This window comes from Amaranthus tricolor, chromosome 5, assembly GCF_026212465.1.
Source record: "Amaranthus tricolor cultivar Red isolate AtriRed21 chromosome 5, ASM2621246v1, whole genome shotgun sequence".
NCBI classification, from domain to species: Eukaryota; Viridiplantae; Streptophyta; class Magnoliopsida; order Caryophyllales; family Amaranthaceae; genus Amaranthus; species Amaranthus tricolor.
The window spans coordinates 13,534,406-13,556,946 of record NC_080051.1 but is presented as its reverse complement, the minus strand read 5'-3'; the positions used below and the strand labels follow the sequence as shown (position 1 = coordinate 13,556,946).

General features: G+C 33.1%; 3 protein-coding genes across 6 annotated transcripts in view; all 3 read left to right on the top strand.

Moving 5' to 3' along the window:
• LOC130814257 (pentatricopeptide repeat-containing protein At5g18475) overlaps window positions 1-4,839 on the top strand; it is a 5,573-nt gene extending 734 nt beyond the window's left edge. The window contains exons 1-2 of one of the 3 annotated variants that reach the window (XM_057680348.1): window positions 1-2,680; window positions 4,397-4,804. The exon at window positions 1-2,680 is cut by the window's left edge and continues 734 nt beyond it. In XM_057680348.1, coding sequence (XP_057536331.1) covers window positions 1,092-2,648 — 1,557 coding nt within the window. In that variant the 5' untranslated portion in view covers window positions 1-1,091 and the 3' untranslated portion in view covers window positions 2,649-2,680; window positions 4,397-4,804. Of the gene's footprint in view, window positions 4,027-4,396 lie in introns of those variants that run through there. The other 2 variants (XR_009042349.1, XM_057680347.1) reach the window with 2 other exon arrangements.
• A 130-nt stretch (window positions 4,840-4,969) lies between these two features.
• LOC130814255 (E3 ubiquitin-protein ligase APD2-like) lies at window positions 4,970-10,162 on the top strand. Of its 2 annotated transcripts, none has more exons than XM_057680345.1 (10): window positions 4,970-7,093; window positions 7,182-7,288; window positions 7,664-7,789; window positions 8,056-8,152; window positions 8,425-8,499; window positions 8,577-8,659; window positions 9,032-9,178; window positions 9,301-9,376; window positions 9,466-9,802; window positions 9,888-10,162. In XM_057680345.1, the coding sequence occupies exons 1-10, from the start codon at window positions 6,868-6,870 to the stop codon at window positions 9,961-9,963; spliced, it is 1,350 nt and encodes a 449-aa protein (XP_057536328.1). In that variant the 5' UTR covers window positions 4,970-6,867; the 3' UTR covers window positions 9,964-10,162. The 2 variants fall into 2 exon arrangements, with proteins under 2 accessions (XP_057536328.1, XP_057536329.1); XM_057680346.1 differs by having other exon boundaries at window positions 4,970-5,289; window positions 6,941-7,288; window positions 9,888-10,160.
• A 3,942-nt stretch (window positions 10,163-14,104) lies between these two features.
• LOC130814254 (uncharacterized) lies at window positions 14,105-18,843 on the top strand. The gene is made up of 6 exons (XM_057680344.1): window positions 14,105-14,423; window positions 15,525-16,096; window positions 16,914-17,103; window positions 17,194-17,258; window positions 17,586-17,796; window positions 17,907-18,843. Exons 1-6 carry the CDS (start codon window positions 14,298-14,300, stop codon window positions 18,225-18,227), a joined length of 1,485 nt encoding a protein of 494 aa, XP_057536327.1. The 5' UTR covers window positions 14,105-14,297; the 3' UTR covers window positions 18,228-18,843.
• The last annotated feature ends 3,698 nt before the right edge of the window (window positions 18,844-22,541 follow it).

The following is a 22,541-nucleotide window of genomic DNA, read 5'->3' as shown; positions in this document are numbered from 1 at the left end:
CATGTAATTTTTTTTGAATTTTTAATGTGATTTTTTCTTAAGAGTTCAATTCTTAATTGTGGTTTTTTAATGTGTTTGTAATTTGATTTTTAAATTTTTAATTGTGGTTTTTTGAATTTGAAGAGTTCAATCATGTCTAGTAGTGGGGCTAGTGTCTCTGATTTGGTTTTCTTTGATTTGGTTTGTATGACTTATTTTAAATACTCATGTTGTTTATTTGGTACTTTTTTTGCATTTTATGTGTTTTTTATGTTTTTAAAGTGTTTATTTACAAATATCAAATGAAAGATCGTAAAATTATCTTTAATTTGATATATTTATTATATTGCCATTTTCGTGTCCCCGTGTCCGCCATTTTTAAGTTGGCGTTTTCCCGTACTCGTGTCGTGTCCGTGTCCGTTTTAGTGCAACCTAGGGGAGAACGAGAAGGAATGAGGGAGAAGGAGAACTGGAGAAGGGATCGAGGGGAGGGAGAGCTTCAGAATCAGAGGCTCAGAGCTTCTGTTTCATAAATGTTATAATAGTAACATTTAAAATTTTAAGTAAAATGGAAATTACGGGTTCCGGTCTACGGTTTACGGTTTTCACCAGATCGGAATTTATTTCGGTTTTCCGGTCCGGTCTGGTCCGGGACCGGACTGGAAACCGTTTTTTTTGATAAAAAAAACCGGACCAGACCATTTAGACCGTAGACCAGACCAAATATTTAAATTACGGTTTGGTCCGGTTTGGTTTACGGTTTAGACCAAACTCTGTTCAGCCCTACATTCTATTATAGTATTGATAGTGACATTTTTGCACATATTACAAAAGTATGCAACATGAAATATTTCATGAGATTTGATTAGTTACTAAATGACAAAGGATTTAGGATTTGCGAGAGTGAGTGAACAAACGGTTTAGAGATTTCATTAAAATTTTTGATTATTTAATTTGACAAGACTAAATCCTATCGGTGTGGTTTCTTTTACCCAAGAAGCTACTCATTTGGAGCAACTATTTCGTTCTTACTTTGCTCTTTTTACGGATTAGTATTGTTTTTTTTGGAATGCAGACAAACTGTTTGATGGTTTGTCTGAATGAGATAAAGAATGTTTTGGGTGAAAAAGATGAGATTTTTGATGTCCAAATTGCGTTGCTTTTCTTCTGCATCATCATCATCATCACTACCATGGATATCTCCTTTGCATTACCCAAAAACTAGTCCTACAAAGTTGGATCCTCCACCATTAGAACAAGAGCAAGAGCAAGAACCAAACAAGAAAACAAGGTTTATTACTCATGAACAAGCAATAGAAATGATCAAGCATGAGAATGATCCTCAACGAGCGTTGGATGTATTCAATAAGGTTTCAGAGCAAAAGGGTTTTAATCACAATAATGCTACTTATGCAACTATACTAAACAAGCTTGCTATTGCTAGAAAATTCAAAGGAGTTGATGCCCTTTTGCATCAAATGAGAAATGAACCCTGTAAATTTTATGAGGGTATTTTTACAAATCTTATGAAGTATTTTTCTAGGTGTGGTATGCATGACAAAGTGCTTGAAATGTTTGATTTAATTAGGCCATATGTTGGGATCCGACCCTCTCGTAATGCTGTAAGCACTTGCCTTAATCTCCTTGTCGAATCGAACCAAATGTGTTTGGCGCGAAAGTTTTTGGTGGATGCCAAGAAATATCATAAGTTGAACCCAAATACATGTATTTTTAATATTTTAGTAAAGTACCATTGCAAGCATGGAGATATTGAATCTGCCATTGAAATTGTGAAAGAGATGAGGAAAGCAAGAGTGTCTTATCCCAATTTGATCACCTATACAACGCTGATGGGTGGCCTATGTCGGATTGGAAGGCTTAAGGAAGCAGTCGACCTATTTGAAGAGATGATTTCTAAGGATAAAATTGTTCCTGATGCTTTCACTTACAATATCTTGATTGGTGGTTTTTGCCAAGGTGGGAAGATTGATCAAGCAAAGAAGGTAATGCAGTTTATGAAGAATAATGGATTCACCCCAAACGTGTTTAATTACTCGACTCTTATGAATGGATTTTGCAAGGAAGGGAAAATAAAAGAAGCCATGGAAGTATTTGAGGAGATGAAGGCCATTGGTATAAAACTTGATGCTGTTGGCTATACTACTTTGATAAACTACTTCGGCAGGGCAGGGCGGCTTGAGGAAGCAATGGATTTGCTTAAAGAAATGAAAGAAGAAGGATGCAAACCTGATACAATAACTTACAAAGTCATCATTGAAACTTTATCTAGGGAGAAAAAGTTCGACGAAGCTCTTCAAATGCTTGAAAGGTTACCTTATGAAGGTGTCTTCTTAGATAAAGCTAGTTACAGAATTACTCTGAATTCCTTGTGCAGTTCTGGTGACTTAGAGAAATCTGCCTGGCTATTAAGTTTAATGGTTGGTCGGGGTTTTGTTCCTCATTATGCAACTTCAAATGATATATTAGTTCAATTGTGTGAGGCTGGAAGGGGAGCTGATGCACTCTTAGCTTTGTCAGAGCTATTGCCGATGGGATTTAAACCAGAGCCAACTTCATGGATGGTCATGATAGAGACAATATGTCGAGAGCGAAAGCTCTTGCCTTCTTTTATACTGCTTGACAAGCTTGTTGAAGAGTTAAAAAGCTGATTTATTCTGATTGTCTTTGGATATAGAAGCAGGTATTTTTTTCTGAGATGACAAACATACTAACAGAAAATTCGTTCGACCTGCCTTGTAATTCGTATCAGTTTCAATAAATTAGTGTTACATTATTCTTGAACATCTGCTTCTATTGTCGCTCATTGCTGGTTTCAAGCTGTGCTTGGGACCAGCAATAAGGCAGTCACAGGCGGAGTTGTTGTATCTGCTTCTATTGTGATTTTAATTTATTAGCCATACCAAGATGTTTGTGAGTTTGCTTGCTTTATTTCTGGAGAATGATCCACCTGCCTGTTTATCTGCACAAATAAGATTGCTGCTGAGTGCTAAACATGAACATATGGTTGGAGTTAGTTGTTTTTATAAAGTGTCAAGCTAGACTAGTTAAAGGGTTTCTCTCCCGTCAGACTTGTTCTGAACACTTATCTTTTTCATGTGCTTATCTTAAGGACCATTATGCCATGTTAGCACCCAAGATTTGTACAATGTAGGCCTTAAGAAGTGAATTTTCTGAATATATTTTGTAGCTGAAAACAATTTGATAGTGCTTTAGTTAACTCCTGAGCTTCAAAGGAAGGAATCATCCAAGTAACTACAGTAACAAGAACAATGCCAGCACCTTAAAACCTTATGTGCCCGTGCTCATTTGAACTAGACTCGGGCCATGCGGCGCTACGTTTCTAGATGACGTCCTAGTATAAGTAACTTGCCCTAGCTCATTTGACACCACACTCGGGAATGTGGCGTGTCGCTTCTGGACGACGACCCAACAACCTTTTCATACTTTTCACTGCAGCTTGGCCTAAGAAGTGCAACGCTTCGTTGAGTAGGGGACACCTCCACGAGAATTGATTTTTGGTCAGTGATCATGGGATGTGTCTAAGGCTGATCAAACTTTGGTGGCTGGGTTCGTCCTTTCATCTGAAAACTGGCCTGAAAGGTGTAATTTTCCTCGACCAGATTAATTGTCTCACCAGATCAAACTTTGCCTTTAGAATATAATGGACTAAAGTAAAATGAATCATTAAATCATTTGCAGTTATTGTTTATATGATATTGCAGTTGATGTCTATTATCAAAGATTAAGAAGAGACAGCCTCTTCATTATTATAAGGGTAAGTTTACATCCAACTTGCCAAACACTGCCATTAGGGCAATGTCATATTATTGTACTGGATGTAGTTTGGCTCTCCCATTATAAGGTAAAAATATTTCTGTAGTGTAATCAGTATCAAAGTTGTTGAGAATAATGCAAAGCATCAATTTTTAATAAAGTTTGAAGTCTGGAAATTTTTGCCATTTCATGTTCTAACTTGCATCTTTCTTTCGGTTGAAATTCTTGTTCCATTAACTATGCACTGTGTAATTTTAGTTGGCCAGAAGGTTTAGAACTTGATTGTTGGTGCAGTTGTTACTACCTATGCTTCTGTCATACACAGGTATATACTGTCTTCTGAAACATGATTTCTGAATTCTACCTTAGAGCAATGCAGTATTTCAGTGTCAGCATTGTTTGTTTTTGAGTTCCTGTCTCAATCATTGTGATTTGTGATACCCAAACGATACATCCTCAGCAGGCGAGCGAATATGTTTGATTACCGAACTGCAACTACACTGATGACAATTCTGAGCTGGATTGAGATCCTCTGATACCTAAAAAGCTAGTCTTATCAGAATCTTTGATCCTAATGGGTACTAAAATGACTTCTAATTGGAACCAGTTTTCTAATCTACAGATCCTTTGAGTTTCAAGGTCAAGCTGGGACTCTGTGAACAGCTCCTTCTCTGTGAGGAGGGCACACAAAATTTTGTGAGAAGCTCAAGAACTCCTATGTGATCACAGGAAACATGAACAGAAGCCACGACTACACTAATGCCATGATTGATACAAGGAACGTTCCGTGGTGAAGTATTGAATATACACAATATATATATATATATATATATATATATATATATATATATATATATATATATATATATATATATATATATAGGGGAGAGATCCATTGAGAAGGGGTTGAAAATGAGAAGGGTAAGAAGGACTCTACACCTTTGATTTCACTAAAATAATAAAAATCTATGGTCACGATTGAGCCAAAAAATCATAATTGTAAAAGTAACTATGTTACACAGAAATGTAACTATGAAATAATTTTTAAAATGTTCTTAATTTATAACATAGTATTATATATATATATATATATATATATATATATATATATATATATATATATATATATATATATATATATATATATATATATATATATATATATATATATATCGACCAATAGATTCATCTGTCTATTTCCTGCATCCAATAGATTCAGCTCAGATATCGACCAATTTTGTTCTCTCCTGGTGAAATTGTTGACTAGAACAGTAGAACAGAGTTTTAATGGTAGCACTGACTGGCAAAAATAAAATGTGTTTCATAGATAGTTCTCTACCTAGGCCAATTAGTACCGCTGCACTGCTGGAAAGGCTTGAGAAAGGCTCAACAATGCTATATTGGAATAGATTCTTGCGGCTCTTGAAGAGTCTATTGATAAAATTGTGATGTTGTGAAAAGCTGCTAAAGATATCTAGAATGAGTTACTGGATAGATTTGGGCAAAGTTCAAAAGGTCAGTTGATTTCTCTTCAGGAGTTGAACAATTTTGTTCAAACACCAAACATGTCTATTGCTGTGTTTTTCACCCAAATAAAGACCTTATGGGATGAGTTAGATAGTTATATGGAACGTGTCATGAAGCCCCGTTTCCACTATAGGAAACGTTCGTCCCGAATCACGGGTCACTCATGACCCAGGTTGCTTAACAACCCCATCCCAATTCTTGGAGCACATCTGTGTGAGGATCATTGTTATCAGTTGAGAAACTAAAATGTTAGTAATAAGTGTAGCATTGTTCAGGAAGCAATATAGTGGCATTAGAGTAGGATAGTTTTGGTTGGGTGTCAAGAGAATCCGAGTCGGCTTCTCCTTTTGTCCCAACCAAAGCCAACTTGACTTAAGACAGAAATAAGTATTTTGTGGTAGTAACTTAAGCCGACTTGGCTTTCATGCTTGATCACCATGAAGCCAAGTCGGCTGCAGGGTGTTATTGGACATTTTGTTCGTTGCTTTGTTCTAGGCATATGCTACTGTAAGTATTAGTGGGTATATATGTCAGAATAATGAACAGTGCGAAATTCCTCTATGCTGTATATAAAATGGAGAATATATACGTGAATGCCAATTTTTAGAATTGGCATTTTAATATTTCGAATGAACATTTTAATCTTTAGAATTGAGCATTTAAACTTTGGAATTGAGGAATTGACATATTATTGACTTGTTATTTTTGGATAGCATATACAATGACTTTTGAATATTAGCAAATACCCCATTTAATCTTGTTATTTAACAAGTACAATTTTGAAAATTTAAAACTAAAATTATTAATATTTGCACATTTATTTTCAAACGTGAAGATATGAAGATTGATTATAACTTTTTATTTAGTTTTTATGCACATATTTAATTTTTATTTGCAATTTAATTCGATTCACACATTTCTCTAACTATCTCATAATATTTACTTTCATCTCCCTTTCCTTGGTTTGTCAATCAAATATTTATAAAGCAAATTTGGTGGGATAAAAGGAGTACCATCTTTCACCAATCACATACTTACATATTTCAAATTTTCATAATCGTAATTTATAAATAAGTTATTGATATATAGGTATAGAGGTTTAAACTAATTACTAAAAGCTTTGTCGTTTCATTATTAATAAAGAAGTCAAATAAACATCAATTCACATATTTAAACTTTTGAAACAAATAAATTATAACTAAGTAATAAATGTTTTAGTATATCAAAGTTTATTTATAAAATCATACAATCTTACGATTTAATCTCACAATTTTGATCCTATCACTAAAAGATTCCAAGTACTATTCTGATTTAAACAACTTTGGTCACCTCCCACCAACTGCCAGTCCTAGGAATAAGAAGGGTAAGTACCAACTAAATACTGCTTGTTCTTCCCTCCTAATCCCCCAAAAAAGTGCACCACTATCTACACCTTTGTAATATTCCAAATGAATAAAATAGACTATGTATTCTCTTTGTCATACTTATAAGCATGATCATGTTCCCTTTTCTCCATTTCATACATATATCAAACAACAAACATTATTTGTCTAAAATACTGATGATATGGATGAACAAGGACAAATAATTGTAAGCTCTGACCATGACATTGTTCCTTCTAATGCTTCCCAACAAGAAGAAACAGAAGTGCAAGTGCAAATTCAACAAGAAGATCATCTGCAGCACACAAACAACAGCCCAAGTTATGTTAATTACTTTTGCTTTGGTTCAACTGATCTTACTAATGATTTTTGGTCTTGCTTCATTGTGATTTTGACCTTTTGGGTCTTTGGTTAGTTGTCCCTTAATTATACTTTCATTAAATTTTCCTTTACTAAGAGGCAGAGCTAATATTTACTTTGGTTTTACTGAAAAAACAGCATCCATGATTCTGTTTATGGGGTTCTATGGATCATTCAACTTGCAACTGGGCCCAAATTGTTCATTCTTGATCAAAGCAAATCCTTTTTTTGTTAATTCCATCAAGGTTATTATTCTTAACTCTAGATTGTCCGCTTCTAGCATTGTTGTTGTTGTTGTCTAGATTGTGTGCTTCTGGCATTGTTGTTGTTATTATCTAGATGTTGTGCTTCTGCTTTATCTAACTAGTTCATCATTAAGATTTGGGAATAGAGCAAATTACACGCATCTAAAGTTTTTTTTTTGTTTTTACCTCTATATGATAAGATTGACGGGTTTATAGTTTAATGGCCCGTTTGGTAATAGTAATGAAAAACTAGTGTAATTTTAGTAGGAAAATCACTTAATAAGTTGAAAATGTGGTATTAGGTGGTAATAAAAAATTGTAAACGAAAAAACTAGTGATGATGTTATAATTGACATGCATTTATTTGCCATGTAGGCACAACAAATAAAGGATAGAACCGCCGGGCTTATGCTTTACGGATTCAATTACAATCCTTTACATGATGTTCAAACCACTTGGTCTATATGCCTTACAGAATATTTGGAGCCTGAGTCTCATAAGGTCAATTTCCTTTCTTTTCTTACTCTTTTGAATATCATAAGCCAAAATTATATTGCACAAGGTCATGAGTGAAATGAAATATTTAGTGTAAGACATGTATTGTATCCACACTTCTTGCTCAAAGGGTTCTCGCGTGAAGGGGCATAATAGTGCCTGTAACATATCTTGAAGCTGGAAGAATTGTTTTAAACTTTTAGTTGGGTTGTTTCTCAAGTTCAACTTGCTTATAATTTCCAAAATATAATGCATTTCATCGTGTCATGTAGGAATGGGCATACTACCTAAATGCTGGATCTCGAGTTGATGTATCGTACGATGTGAAATCACCTAGCTCTGCTTCACTATCTCTTATAATTGCCCAAGGTACAGGCTCTTCTGCTGACATACTTCTGTTTAGTAAACTCATAGTGCAAAGGTTTTGAGCTTACCGCAAACTATACACATGCACTACAAATGCTGTTTCAAAAACGTTACCACAACTGTAACTCTCATATTGTATTACTACATATGGATTTTCCCCACAACATTTTAGAAATTTTGTCTTTGAAACATTGGTCTTTTTCATTAAGAAAGATTTCTGTCAAATACATCACTAATTTCAAGTATGAGATTAACTGTATTTGTTTTGCCTGCAGGAAGAGACAGTCTACTTCATTGGATACATTCTCCTGTCTATCCAAACACAACAATGTCTTGGAACATTGTCTATGGTAATCGAATTTCCCAACTTAAGCTTACTTTATATTCTATTACAATTATGTGCAGCATTGGTTTATATTCTGTGCAGGAAGTGGAAAAATCACACAGGCTATTCAAGAATCTGATACCTACTATGTGGGGGTAGCAAACGTGAACCTTGACAAAGTAGAGGTGATCTCTTCAACTACTATATTTTTGCAATGTAATGGAAAAATCAGTTAAATTTATTGGTTTAGTTGGTTTCTTAATAGTAAAAAACGCTGTTAAGGTCAACCGGGATAAATGCATGAACTTATTGATTAATCCGTAGAAAGATGTACTAAAAAGGTTCTTTTACTGTTTCAATAGTAGTTATACTTAGTTGAGATTATCCAGTTCTGTGAAAATCGAAATCTGAGTATATTAATAGATGATAAGAATGTTTAATCTAATGGGTTTACTCGAACAACTCCTTGAGCCAAGGTCTGTTCTGATCTGTAACACAGCAAAATTAAGAATCTGAATGTGCTAATTGACACTAACTGACAAGAACTAATGAAACAGGTATACATGAACATCACCATAAAATCTCTTCTTTATAACACTAGCAACGCGTCTTTCAAATGCTTGTTAAGAAGTCATGTTTGCAGTTTCAAGCTTATGTTTCTGAACCCAAATGCAGTTGTCCTAACTACTTCAGGTTCTCCACAGGTACTTTACTACCTCAAAATCCCAAAATTATTCTAATCCATTTTCGGCAAAACTATGTTTTATTCACCAATGTTCTTGTTTTGGGACTAATTAATACAAATTTTCATTCATTCTGCTCCCAGGTTAAGACTAAGAATGATTATTGGTTCATCCAAATTTCATTTGGACCACAATGGATCACATATTTCGGTGGATCATGTACGACATTCACATCTCAATACCTTTTTGAAGATTGTGCAATTGGATTTTGTGTATGGCTTACATGGATCATTAATCATGTAATACAGGTTTAATAGCAGCAGTCGTTTTAGTACTATTCCGATGCTATAGTATTGGAAGCGAAACTAGAGACCAAGGGAACGTAACTGTGACTGATAGAGAGCCATTGCTTTCCCCCAAGAACAATGATCACTCGAATTGGGGCTCATCATATGACTCGATTCCCAGTGAAGAGGATCAAGGTGTTGAAGAGAAGATGATTTCGAAGGGTTCTTTCGAAGGAAAAGAAGCAGAAATTCATAGTCAAAGTACTCGTCGTTTATGTGCCATATGTTTTGATTCTCCTAGGGATTGTTTCTTTCTTCCTTGTGGGCATTGTGCTGCTTGTTTCAGCTGTGGATCAAGGTAAGTCTTTATTTTTCGTTTTATGCTTTACATGAACATTTGATTTCTTCGTGAAGTATTGCTCACAAAAGATTAACTCTTGCAGGATAGCGGAAGAGGCAGGGACTTGTCCAATATGCCGTAGGAAGATGAAGAAAGTGAGGAAAATAATTGCAGTGTAATGCAGTATTGTAGATTGTTTTTGGCATGTAACAAGGATTTAAAGTCTATTACAGATAGTGTAAAAAGTTTGGTTGAAGCCCTTGCATTTTGATATGCTACCCATTTAGCAGTTAACAATCATTTCCATCCATATTCTCTATTCTTTTAACTTCAACTTTTAGCTAAGTTGGAGTATAAATGATAGTACAAAGTACAAACAATGCAAATGATGCTATCACAATGTTGGTGATCCTACTGCTGGCATGCAAGTAGAGGTGTTCAAAATAGACCCGATGACCTGATATTTTGTTGAATAATAAGTGTATATAAAATCCTAAGGTATATCACCAAGTACTACAAATAGTAGTGGGACAAAGTGTATTAAAATACAAGGTCCAAAGGGGGTCAAAAGGAAGGACAAAAGGCAAAATTGGAAAACCGAGTCAGCAAGAAAAGCTTTTTCGACGTTCCTGTGGGTGGAAACAAAGCCGACTCAACTTTTGGTTCTGCCAGGTATAGTGTGCCTTTTTGTCTTCTTTGATCAATGAGCATTGGATTCTATTCTTGTTCAACTTTGATTCCGAAGTTACAAGTGTGCTAACATGTTGGAATAATGCTCATGAATACACAATAAACATGGTATTGATGAATGGTCATTATGGTTGATCATCAATGATGATTAAGTGAGCCATGACCCTTTGGTATACTAAGACTAGTATAAATAGGATCTTAGGGAAGGATGTTACATATATTGTTCTGAATTCTATTCTATCCTTGATTTCTCTTTTGCTTGTGTTCTTTCAGAAAGAGTTATAAACTTTTTGTTAAACTTCCAAAGTTTATAGTTCACCCAAACACTTTGTTATTAAGTGATATACCCTAAGTACTAAGGGTGTATTGTATTGTTTATGTCTCGTTGTGAATTTCAAGTTCAAACCCGAGTACCTTCGTGGGGGAAATATCACAAAAGGAAAGTGAGTACACGCCTACAACAAGAATTAAGTTTTCGGGTAATGGTCTTTGTAAGAAAAAGTATCTTCAAGTTCATTTTAGTGTAATTGTGTAAGTTTATTTATTTTAGTCATCAACAAAAGGGAAATACAAATTCCCCCAAATTGTAATTTGTATTTCGCATTATTATTTGTAATATATTTACTCGACCTATAATCGAACCTGATTTGTTACCAACGGTTAATCGAAAACAAACACTTTGTTAGTTTTATAATGAAGAAACCTCACCCTAGGTGGAAATTACTTAATGATATTGGGGTAATTAAATGGATATAAAGAGAAGACTCCATTTTATTTTTACATATGTTGATTTTTTTGAATGCCTATATCTAAATACATAGCTTCCAAACTTACAATCCTATTACTATTCATATGTCAGTTAACCTTGGAAAAGTCTCATTTATTTACACTTAGGATATACGGGAAATAACTTTTCATATGCAACGACAAATTCGTATCACACCATTCATTTCATTCATATTTCCAACAGTTTTTATTTGTTGCTAGATTAGAATAGAATATAAATATAAATTGAATTAAGAATATAAATATAAATTGAATTAGGAAAAATTACCTAGAATAATTCAACCTTTTCATGATTTTCCTACAATAATCCCAATTATTGATTAATCATAAATAATCCCAACTTTATGGGGTATTTGCCTAGAGTAACTTAAGTATCCATGTTCACACAAATTTATCTCAACATGTGAGTTACCGAAAGTGCAAGGTGTTGTAACACATAGGGGTCGAACACAAGGAGCAAGAGTATACAACTTTCATTGCGTATTAGTCGGATTTAAAAGGGGTTTGTTGGAAAACGATAACAAAGAGCGTATGCAAAAGAAATAACGGTTAACAATCAATGATAAAGAGGGGGCAGGGTTAACTCATTCATGATGACTATTTGATGGCGATACTCACGCTTCTTAAGGGTCATCAAAGGGTAGCGAATCGCACTAAGAAGAGCAATCTGATCCTTGATCGGGCTTGGGATTGCCTTTAAGCTGTTCACCATCCTCACTCTTGTGAGAGAAGGTGAAGGACTTGGGCTATAAATCGTCCGCTACTTGCTCATCCTTCCCTACTCTTGTAGGTGAAGGATAAAGCCCTTAGATGAGAGGGTGGATGCTAGGTTCAATCCTCATTGATCCCTCACACCCAATTTCATCCATTGATCAAAGATTAAATTACCCGAAATTCAACTCTCGTTGGTATATTAGAAGCAATCATGACGATCCTTAACCAATGGGTAGAATAACCCCTCATCTAAGCACTTAATCAACCCAAAATCAACAAGAGTTTAATTGTCATCAAGTCATCACAAGGGTTGAGTTAACCCCAACCCTAGAAAACTACTCACTATTCATTCTATTGCTTGAAAACATTATAATGGATAATACAATAAGATATTGAATAATCAACAAACACAAAAATCCAAATAATAAAGCTATTGAGCAACAATGGTGAAAACCACAAACAAGCATAAAAACAAAAATAAACTATCAATAATAACTAAGAAGAAGTATTAAAAGATACCTACAAAAGATGAGAACAATTGGAGAACAAATATAATAAACCCACAAAAATATTGGAGCTTAAACATTCAACAATGGAGGTTGATGAAGAAGAGAAACCCTAACTTGCAATAAACCAATAGATTGAACAACTATATAACTAAATTAAACTTTGATTGAAGTATTTTTGTGATTTTCAATGTTGATTGTAGAAGATAAAACCTAGGGTTTCAGAACAAAGAGGAAAATAAATTAAAAGCATAAAGATTATTACAAAATCTCTCCCTGATATAGTAGTGCTTAAGGATGAAGTGACCTAGGTCTTCCCAACAGAGAATAATCCTTCAAAAATGACGTAAAAGGGCCGTCAAGAGAGCAGCTAAGCCCATTTTCGAAGAGGGAACGATCGGTCGTTCCCATGGAAACGACCATGGTCGTTCAATTTTCAAATCTCCTCTTGGTCAAGTTATAGGGAACGAGTGGTCGTTCTCGTGGGAACGGCCATGGTCGTTCAACTTTCTGATCTCCACTCTTCAAGTTATTGTTCAAGGTTGAGGGAACGGGTGGTCGTTCTCTTGGGAACGGATGGTCGTTCCCTTTTCAGATCTTCATTCTACAACTTGTGGCTCAAGGTTAGGGAACAAGTGGTCGTTCCCTTGAGAAGGGGAGAACGGGTGGTCGTTCTAGTATGATTGGTCGTTCTCTTGCTGAAATCTTGTTTTCTTTCTTGTCTTGGCTTGGATTCTATCGTTTTATGCTCAGCTCAATCTCATTCCTCCCTTGAGATCTTCAGGGTTTAGGAACCACCATCCTAGCATGCTTTTAGCTCGGAAATATGTACAAAACCTGCAAAGACATGGGCAAACACATGCTACCCTCAAAGAGGGTGTAAATCCAACAAAAAGACATATATATGAATGAAAATCGAGTGCAAACAAGTTATAATAAACTACAAGGCAAGGGAAAATTAAGGGTTTATCAATCCAGATGACCTACTATATTAGGTAATTTACCAAAAAAGTAAGCTAACAATTAATATAAAGTTAGAGAAAATTTTTAAAAATTTACATAAAAAATTCTAAAAGAATTTAACATTTTGTAACATACTTTTTGACATTTATTTTAATTTATTTTTTTTATTAAAATAAAACTTACTATAACATGTCATCCGGTTACCCTAACTTGCTCTAGGCAAGTACGTTGAGATTATTCATAGCTAATCAACAGGTGGAATTATTATAGAAAAACATGAAAAAATTAAATTATGCTAGGTAATTTTTCATTAAATTAATGCTATTACAAGAGATAAAAATATATGTGGTTGAAAATGTAAAAATTGACAAGACATTTCTATGAAAGAAAATGAGTAAATTAAATACCATCAACAAATATGAAAAATGTAACGAATGTATATCAATTTGGGTTTGGAAACATGCCTAACATTTTCATTATTTTGTTAAACAATTGGGTTTTATTACACGGTGCTTGCTTTTTTCCATTGGTGTCTGGCGAGTGGCGACTATACCTGTGTCCTGTATAAACAAAACAGAGAAGGAGATCAATACATACAATTCATTACCCATTGATCACGGCCGATGTGGTAAGGTAAAACTTCACTAATCTGATTCACTTAAGGCCGAATATTGGCACATTTACTATTTTGGGCTTACTTTATACATTTTTACATACTATTCTAAAAATAAAATCGATAGAAAGTCGAGAGAAATGAATGAATTTCGATAGATTTATGATGTTTTTTGGAGTATTATTATGCTATTACTTCCACAATATTTCCATTTTTTTTCTTTATTGTTTATCCTACGAAAATGGCTATGGGATTACGTTCTAAGCTTAATCATGGCAATTCTTCCTTTGCTCGTGCTCCTCCTTACCTTTTCTCTTCAGTTTGTCTCTTGGCTTTGCTCTCCCTTGCTGCCCTTTTCCTTCTCAAGGTTATTTTCCTTTTTTTTAAAAAAAAATTGTTTGTTTTTTTAACATTTTATCGAACAGTTGGTGATCCTTTATTATAATCATGATTTTACATTTTTATTAAAATAGTTATTCAATTTGTGAGGTTTGGTTCGGTCTGATGTTGATGTATGGTTTTAGATCATTAATGGGATTTTCTTTATATGTTTTATTGTTGAGTGTAAATGATTTTTTAATGGGATGACTATACCTGTCTCTGTCAGCTGCAAATGTTGAATTTTGGGATTATTTAAATGCTGGTGTCTTGATTATACATTTAATTCAAATGGGCATTGAAATTTTGTAATCATGTGAGTGTTTAAGATGATTTGTGATAATATCAGCTGATGCAGATCGAATTTTGTCAATTAATAGTGTTGTAATAGGTTAAATATAAGATTTTGGGGATTTTCAGAGAGGAGTTTTTGATTTCAAACTTTTCCACCTTTTTTAGATTAAGTTGATGCAGCTCTGTTTTGTTTAAATCATGCATTTGAGTAGTTCTTTTTATATTTATAGAGCGTAGATAACTAGATATTGTTATATCTTTTATAGGAACTTTCTAATCTGACATGAAAAGATCATGTAGAATATATTCTTTTCCTTTTATAGAATGAAGTTTAGTATATACTTGTAAGTATTATGACTAACTACATCATGGAATATTCCTAAGAGTATATTTTATTGGTGGAATTGTCTGGTTCATGTGCAATTGACCTTTTAGATTTGTTTTCTTGTTTTCTTGGGTTTAGCCAAAGGTCAAACTTGCCTATGTGATACATATTCAAGTCTAAGTATTGTTTGGTTAATATCATATTTAAGTATTGAGGATCTCAATATTGGTAGCTAAAGATACATGATTAGTCCAAACAACATAAGATTATTGCTTCTGTTCCCTTTGGCTAAACCCCATCTTAGATCAGAATCGAACAAGGATTGTATCTGTATGAATTCACTATGTGATATTTTAAATTAGAGTGTCATACTCAAGCCATGACTGCCTTGGGATACTTTTATTGTTGCACTAATTAGGTTTAGCAATATCTGTTGTCTAACGAGTAGAAGCATTTGGTTGCGTTGGACAGGTTGAAGACTTTGCTTACCAAACGAAAACAGTTGCTGGACACAACTTAAAGCCTACACCATGGCATTTGTTTGAGACAAAAGTCTTTGATGAAAGAACGAGCTATTCTCGAGCTACCAAGATTGTACAGTGCCAATATTTCCAGTGTCGCTCGAATGTTCTCCTTAATCATCCTTTACAACTTGACCCTTCTAAACTGTCATCATGCCCAGATTTTTTCAGATATATAGACAAAGATTTAGAGCCTTGGTCAAAGACCAAAATAAGTTTGAGCCATGTAAATGAAACCAAGCAATATGCAGCTTTTCGGGTTGTAATTGTTGAGGGCCGATTATTTGTAGATTTCTATTATGCTTGTGTCCAAAGTCGTATGATGTTTACTATATGGGGATTGTTACAGCTTCTCAAACGATATCCTGGCATGGTTCCTGATGTTGATTTGATGTTCGACTGTATGGACAAGCCTGCCATTAATAGAACGGAGCATGCTTCTAGGCCTTTGCCACTTTTCCGGTACTGCACCACAGCTGATCATTTTGACATTCCATTTCCCGATTGGTCTTTTTGGGGTTGGTAAGCATTTTACATCTAAATAAACCCTCAGTGGTTACTCTTCTTGCTACTGATTTCATGTACTGTCAAAAGTCTAGAAATATTGAAGCATTTTGAAATGTCTATACCTGAACTGTGGAAAATCTTAGTTTCCTCTTTTTTTCTTGGAGATGTCTACAAATATAATTTCACTTAATATCTGGTGAATTTTATTAGCAAAGTTGAGTCTATTTTTATGGCCCACTGATCAAGGATGGAAAATTCTTGATGCCAAATGCGAATAGATGTTATGGAAGTACTTGCTTTACATTAAGAGATAGCAGAGAGAAGTTTAATTTCTTTCACATCAAGAGTTAATCGGAAACAGGGAAACCATATCTTTGTTTTTGCAAGGATAGGGTTGCATACATCTGACTCTCAAACCCTATCTAGGAATGAGTTTAGTTCGGAGCCGCTTAATGTCATTGTTGGAATAATATGTTGTGATCTTTGATTCCCACATTACATCAGAATGACTAGCTTTTTCTAGTTTAATACTTATTGACCAGATTTTTTTATGTCTTCTCTCTTTTAGTTGATCAAAGCCACTGCAAGTTCTATGAGGTTGCATTACACATTATCTTCTTAGTTCTCTTATTACTATTTGTTGTTTATATTTGCTAAAGTAGTTTGTACTATATATTATTAGTTGTTAACAAACCTCAAAATATAGGAGTCAGTAAAATGCTTGACTGCAATGGAAGATCTCAAGTTACTACACTTCTTAACATGCCCTTGTACAAGCAGGACCTATTTCTTTTTATTTTTATCAAACTGAATTTTGCAATTTCCTTGTCAGGCCCGAGGTTAACATAGGACCCTGGGATACAGAATTCAGAGATATTAAAAGAGGTTCTCGTTCTAGGAGCTGGTCGAAGAAATGGCCTTTTGCCTATTGGAAAGGAAACCCAGATGTTGGTGCTCCAATTCGCACTGCGTTACTGAACTGTAATGATACTGCACAATGGAGAGCACAAATTCTTCGTCAGGTAGATTTACGAACAACTGAATTACTGTTAACACTCAAATTAATGTCATCTAGTCTATATCTTGTAAATCCTTTCCGCGGTAATTTACAGGATTGGGTAGAGGAGGCAAGAGCTGGGTATAAGAAATCTAAATTATCTAGTCAGTGTAATCACAAGTAAGCTCTCTATCTCTAAGTTCCATCCTCAGATTCATGTATCACCCGAACTGTCCTATCTTTGTATGGCATAAAAATTAAAGCGGAGGCTTTCTTAGCTGATTGTCGCCTTGTTCTTTAAATAGTTTTATGTTGTTCCGATCTACCTTCTATGTCAACATGCGTTAGATTAGTTCTTTCTGCTTTAGGTTCTTTTTTGGAGATATAAACTCAGATAACAGTTCTCAGGAGAAAAGAACAAAGCCGATCATAATTTGTTCCATTTCGGTGTCAGAGGTAGATTCCACATCAGGAACTTAGTAGCTTTACGCGCATTAAACATTTCAGGTATAAAATCTATGCTGAAGGTTATGCCTGGTCTGTGAGCCTAAAGTATATAATATCTTGTGGCTCTCTTACGCTGCTGATAACCCCTCAGTATGAAGATTTCTTTACTCGCGGTCTTTTACCAAAGAAAAACTATTGGCCAGTGTTCCCTGATGATCTATGCCCGAACATCAAACGTGCTGTTGAGTGGGGTGAATCACACTCTGCAGAGGTAACATGACATTTTCTACCTTCTGTTTTTCATCTTGTATGGCACAATCAACTGACTACTGCCAAACACAGATACAATTGGTAATTTTTGAAATTTTTGGTGAAACTCAGGCTGAGGCTATAGGAAAAGCTGGCCAAGATTACCTGGATACTTTGAACATGGATCGTGTATATGATTACATGTATCATCTCATTAAAGAGTACTCAAAGTTGCAAGACTTCAAGCCAATACCGCCTTCATCAGCCCAGGAACTCTGTATTGAATCTCTGCTTTGTTTCGCAGACCCAAAGCAAAAGCAATTCCTTGAACAGTCAGCTACATCTCTCTCGTCTATGCCTCCATGCGTCCTCCCTAAGCCTGATTATGGGATTCTTAAGACATGGAAGAAACAAAAGGAAACAATGGTTCAAGATATCATCAAACGAACGTGACATTTTTGATGGTTGATAATCGTTCAACAGAAAAGAAAAGGCTACACATAAGACATCTGACTGTGTTCTCATCCTCATCATCATCCTCCGCTTCTTTGATGGTTGATATATGTTACACAGGTCAACCTCCTTTGTTGGTCATTGCTCTAATCCCTCAGAAAATTTTGATATTTTAGGTTTATACACACATATATACATATTATATATATATATATATATATATATATATATATATATACACACACACGCATATCTACACATATATATTCCCGACTATGTAAGAAGATAGTTTGGAATGAGAACACTCTGTGTTTAGAGTTCTCGTTCCAAACGATTTACTAAAAAGTTTCTCATAACTAGCAAAGGTGCTTTTACTAGATGCATTTTTGTCCGTGGTTATGTACCAAAAATGTTGATGATTATCACTTTTTGTAACGATGATGATGCATAAGGGACTGCAGCTTGCAGACTCAAGCTTTCTCTTACAGCTGATGTTGATTTTTTTTGTTAAGCTCTTCCACTTGATATGGCCAATATGTTATGTTGGAATTATGGCTTTAACATTGTTGTAAATTTATTGTCGTGAGCTATTCTTTATTAATCAATGTGGCTATTGAAAGTTCTCATTCGATTTTTTGAATATACTAATGCACTATTTCAATCATTAATGTTTTTATTTGTGCATATTTAAAAATTAAAAGGAATTGATATTAATAAAATTTACGATAAGATGAATCAAACAAGATCATACTTGACTATAATTTCATTTATCGTTAAGAAAAACATACAATTCAAGAATGATTGATATATAGAATGGAGACTTAGTTGTGAAATGGAGCGAGTAAATTTTTTGTTATTTGAAAGGTACATCATGGCATATCTTAGCCCAATCAAAAGCTCTGCCATGCTTATGATCTCCAAAACAAAATAAATCTTAGGGGGATTTTATGAGTAGGGATTTGGGGAAAGGTTATAGAAATTTAAGGGAAAAAAGTCTCACAATTTGTAGGGAACCAAATAGCAACTTTCTTCCTATAAATCACATGGTAATGGTGAAAACAAGCCTCTAGTTTTCATCCCTTTTGTTTTGGTCTTAAAACGTGTATCATCACCTATTAAACTAAAGAAATACGAGCTGAGTTATGAGTCAAATTTGTGCTCTTAATTTTTAACATAGCAAATATTACATTCTTTTTAAGTCCTAATTATTGATAAGAAATGAGACAAGTAAATATTAGTAAAAAATTATATACCTTTGTAGCGTGCTTGCACACGCGCTTGCCCCCTCTTGCACGCACGCGCACGCACATACATGGGAAGGATCAGGTGAAAACAACTAAAGTAGTGAAAACTGAAAACTAGATTCACATACACATATTATGACAACAGGTGTAAATACTATCTTATAGGCTGTACATTGTGAAGGAAAAAGTTCCTATTATTTATAGAACTGTCATTCGAATATGTACACTTTTTACGCATCTACGTATACCTTACAAAACATATCCAACTATTTATATAATTGTCATCGGAATCTGTACACCATTTAAGTTTTATGTACACTTGTTTGTTGTTTTCACCACTTTAATAAGTTTTCATGTGATATATATATATATATATATATATATATATATATATATATATATATATATATATATATATATATATATATGTATATATATATATATATATGTATATATATATATATATATGTATATATATATATATATATATGTATATATATATATATATATATGTATATATATATATATATGTATATATATATATATATATATATATATATATGTATACATATTGTATACATATAAATATATATATATATATATATATATATATATATATATATATATATATATATATATATATATATATTTATATATGTATATATGTATATATATATATATATATATATATATATATATATATATATATATATATATATTTATATATGTATGTATATATATATATATATATATATATATATATATATATATATATATATATATATATATATATATATATATATATATGTATATATATATATATATATATATGTATATATATATATATATATATGTATATATATATATATATATATGTATATATATATATATATATATGTATATATATATATATATATGTATATATATATATATATATGTATATATATATATATATATATGTATATATATATATATATATGTATATATATATATATATATGTATATATATATATATATATATGTATATATATATATATATATATGTATATATATATATATATATATATATATATATATATATATATATATATATATGTATATATGTATATATACATATATATAATTATACTTAAGATAAATAATGCGGAAGTGTAAAACGCCGAACTGCTAAAAACCATTTAAACTAAAAATTGTTCAAAACATAAGTAAAAAAAAAAATCTTACAACTGAGAAAATATAAAATAAGGTTTACTTAAATACGATAAAAAAAACATAAGTACAATATAGTCATCAAGTAAAATCATTGAAGCTAAGTCCTCGATAGAATAATTAAAGTTGCGGCTTGGATCGAAACCTGAGCTAAGTTTTCCTGCAAAATACTGTCATCCATAATATGGATGACAGCCGATTAAATTGGTCAGCGATAAAGCCGAGTACAATTTTCTCAACAAGCTTATGATGCGATAGTTAAATCATTCTTACAGAATAATCATCAAGCACAATATAGAAGGTTATTACTCATTATTGACCTTTACTAAGCCATTAAGTTACATTCTCAATACTTGCAGAAGTTCATTACTGCTACTAAATACTTGGTAACCTTAATGCTTATTTAATCAAGTTCAATTAAGCCTCATAGCTTTACCATCATAGCACATCACAAGATCACAACAATAATGACAACTGATATATGTAAGGGTCTGGTTAGGTGAGGACCGTAGTCCTAAACCCTAACTGTGGTGGGAGTCGTCACTCCTCTCAATACTGTTATGCTCGAGACTTCACAGGATAGGTTTTTCTCGGACCCCCCTGTCTGACACCGCATTTTACGTGCCGGCTAACACGGACGCCGGGATTTTACATGCCGGTCCATGGTTCGACGTTACCTTACTATCAGAGTCATACAATCAATATTATGCAATATCTAACAAACTCTAAACCGAAATAGTTTACATTCTTATAAGTCAAACTTCCACTAGTCAAATTTTTGACAATTCTACCCTTTTAATAGAAACAAATTACTAGTATCTAATAAATTAATATTAATTAAATAACAAATTTTCGTAGCTATACTAAGATTCCTGAGGCTAAACTAAGTCATTATTGTGTCATAAATAATCATAACAGTCAAGGGTAATATTTCTAAGTACTTAATAACATATTTTATCAAATAACAAGTAAAATAGTAAAACGGATCTATCATCACTATAAAAATAACATAATCCGACAAGTTATTAAGGGTCCAAAATCTATATGAAATGAGTTTTCAAGAAAAACAATGCTAAGCATTTTAACTAATTTGTTTGACTAATTTACCAAGAAACCGATTAAAAATTTATCAAAACACCAAGATGATATGGAATCATTTTAAACACATAAGTTTATTTAATTCATATATATTTATATTATCATATTAATCAAAAATTTCCACATATATGACTTTTTTTTCGAGTGTCCCAAAAGTATTACTGTTTTGACGAAAATATCACTAAACTGGATATGACTTTAATATTACCATATAAAGTTTAAATGACTAAAATAAAATCATGTTGATCATACTTTTATATTATCGAGTAACCATAAATAAATATCACATAACGAGAGAGTTAAGAAAATGTGTACCATTTTCCTCCGAAGGTGGTGCTAAACCAAGTAAGAGAATAATAATAGGAAAATAAGAACTTTAAAGAAATAAGTTCCAAAAGAGAAAGTCTTCAAGGCTCCAAGCTTCAAAGAAGTAGATCTTCAATTACCCAAAAGAAAATGATATTCAAGCTCCAAAAGATAATATTTGACTTTTTAAAAGTTGATGATTATTGGCTTAAGAAGTGATAAGATCAAGCTCCATCTTCATTTGATTCTTCAACAAATAAAATGGGTAAGATGTTAATGAAGTGAAGATATAAGAAAGAATGGTAGAAAGATTTGATGATGGGGGTGCAAGTGATCTCATAGCTAAGAAGGGGTATTTATAATGAGTTTTGGGCAACTTTTTAGTTCATAAGATTGTATGAAAAAGAAGGTTAACTTGTGTAAGTGATTTAGAGTGTGTAAGTGAATGTGTAAGAGT

Coding starts and splice junctions, on each gene's coding strand:
- LOC130814255 (XM_057680345.1), top strand. CDS start 6,868: ATGGATGAACAAGGACAAATAATTGTAAGCTCTGACCATGACATTGTT. Junction 7,790..8,055: donor TGGAGCCTGAGTCTCATAAG/GTCAATTTCCTT, acceptor CGTGTCATGTAG/GAATGGGCATACTACCTAAA. Junction 9,803..9,887: donor TGTTTCAGCTGTGGATCAAG/GTAAGTCTTTAT, acceptor TAACTCTTGCAG/GATAGCGGAAGAGGCAGGGA.
- LOC130814254 (XM_057680344.1), top strand. CDS start 14,298: ATGGCTATGGGATTACGTTCTAAGCTTAATCATGGCAATTCTTCCTTT. Junction 14,424..15,524: donor CTGCCCTTTTCCTTCTCAAG/GTTATTTTCCTT, acceptor TGCGTTGGACAG/GTTGAAGACTTTGCTTACCA. Junction 17,104..17,193: donor GAGCACAAATTCTTCGTCAG/GTAGATTTACGA, acceptor GGTAATTTACAG/GATTGGGTAGAGGAGGCAAG.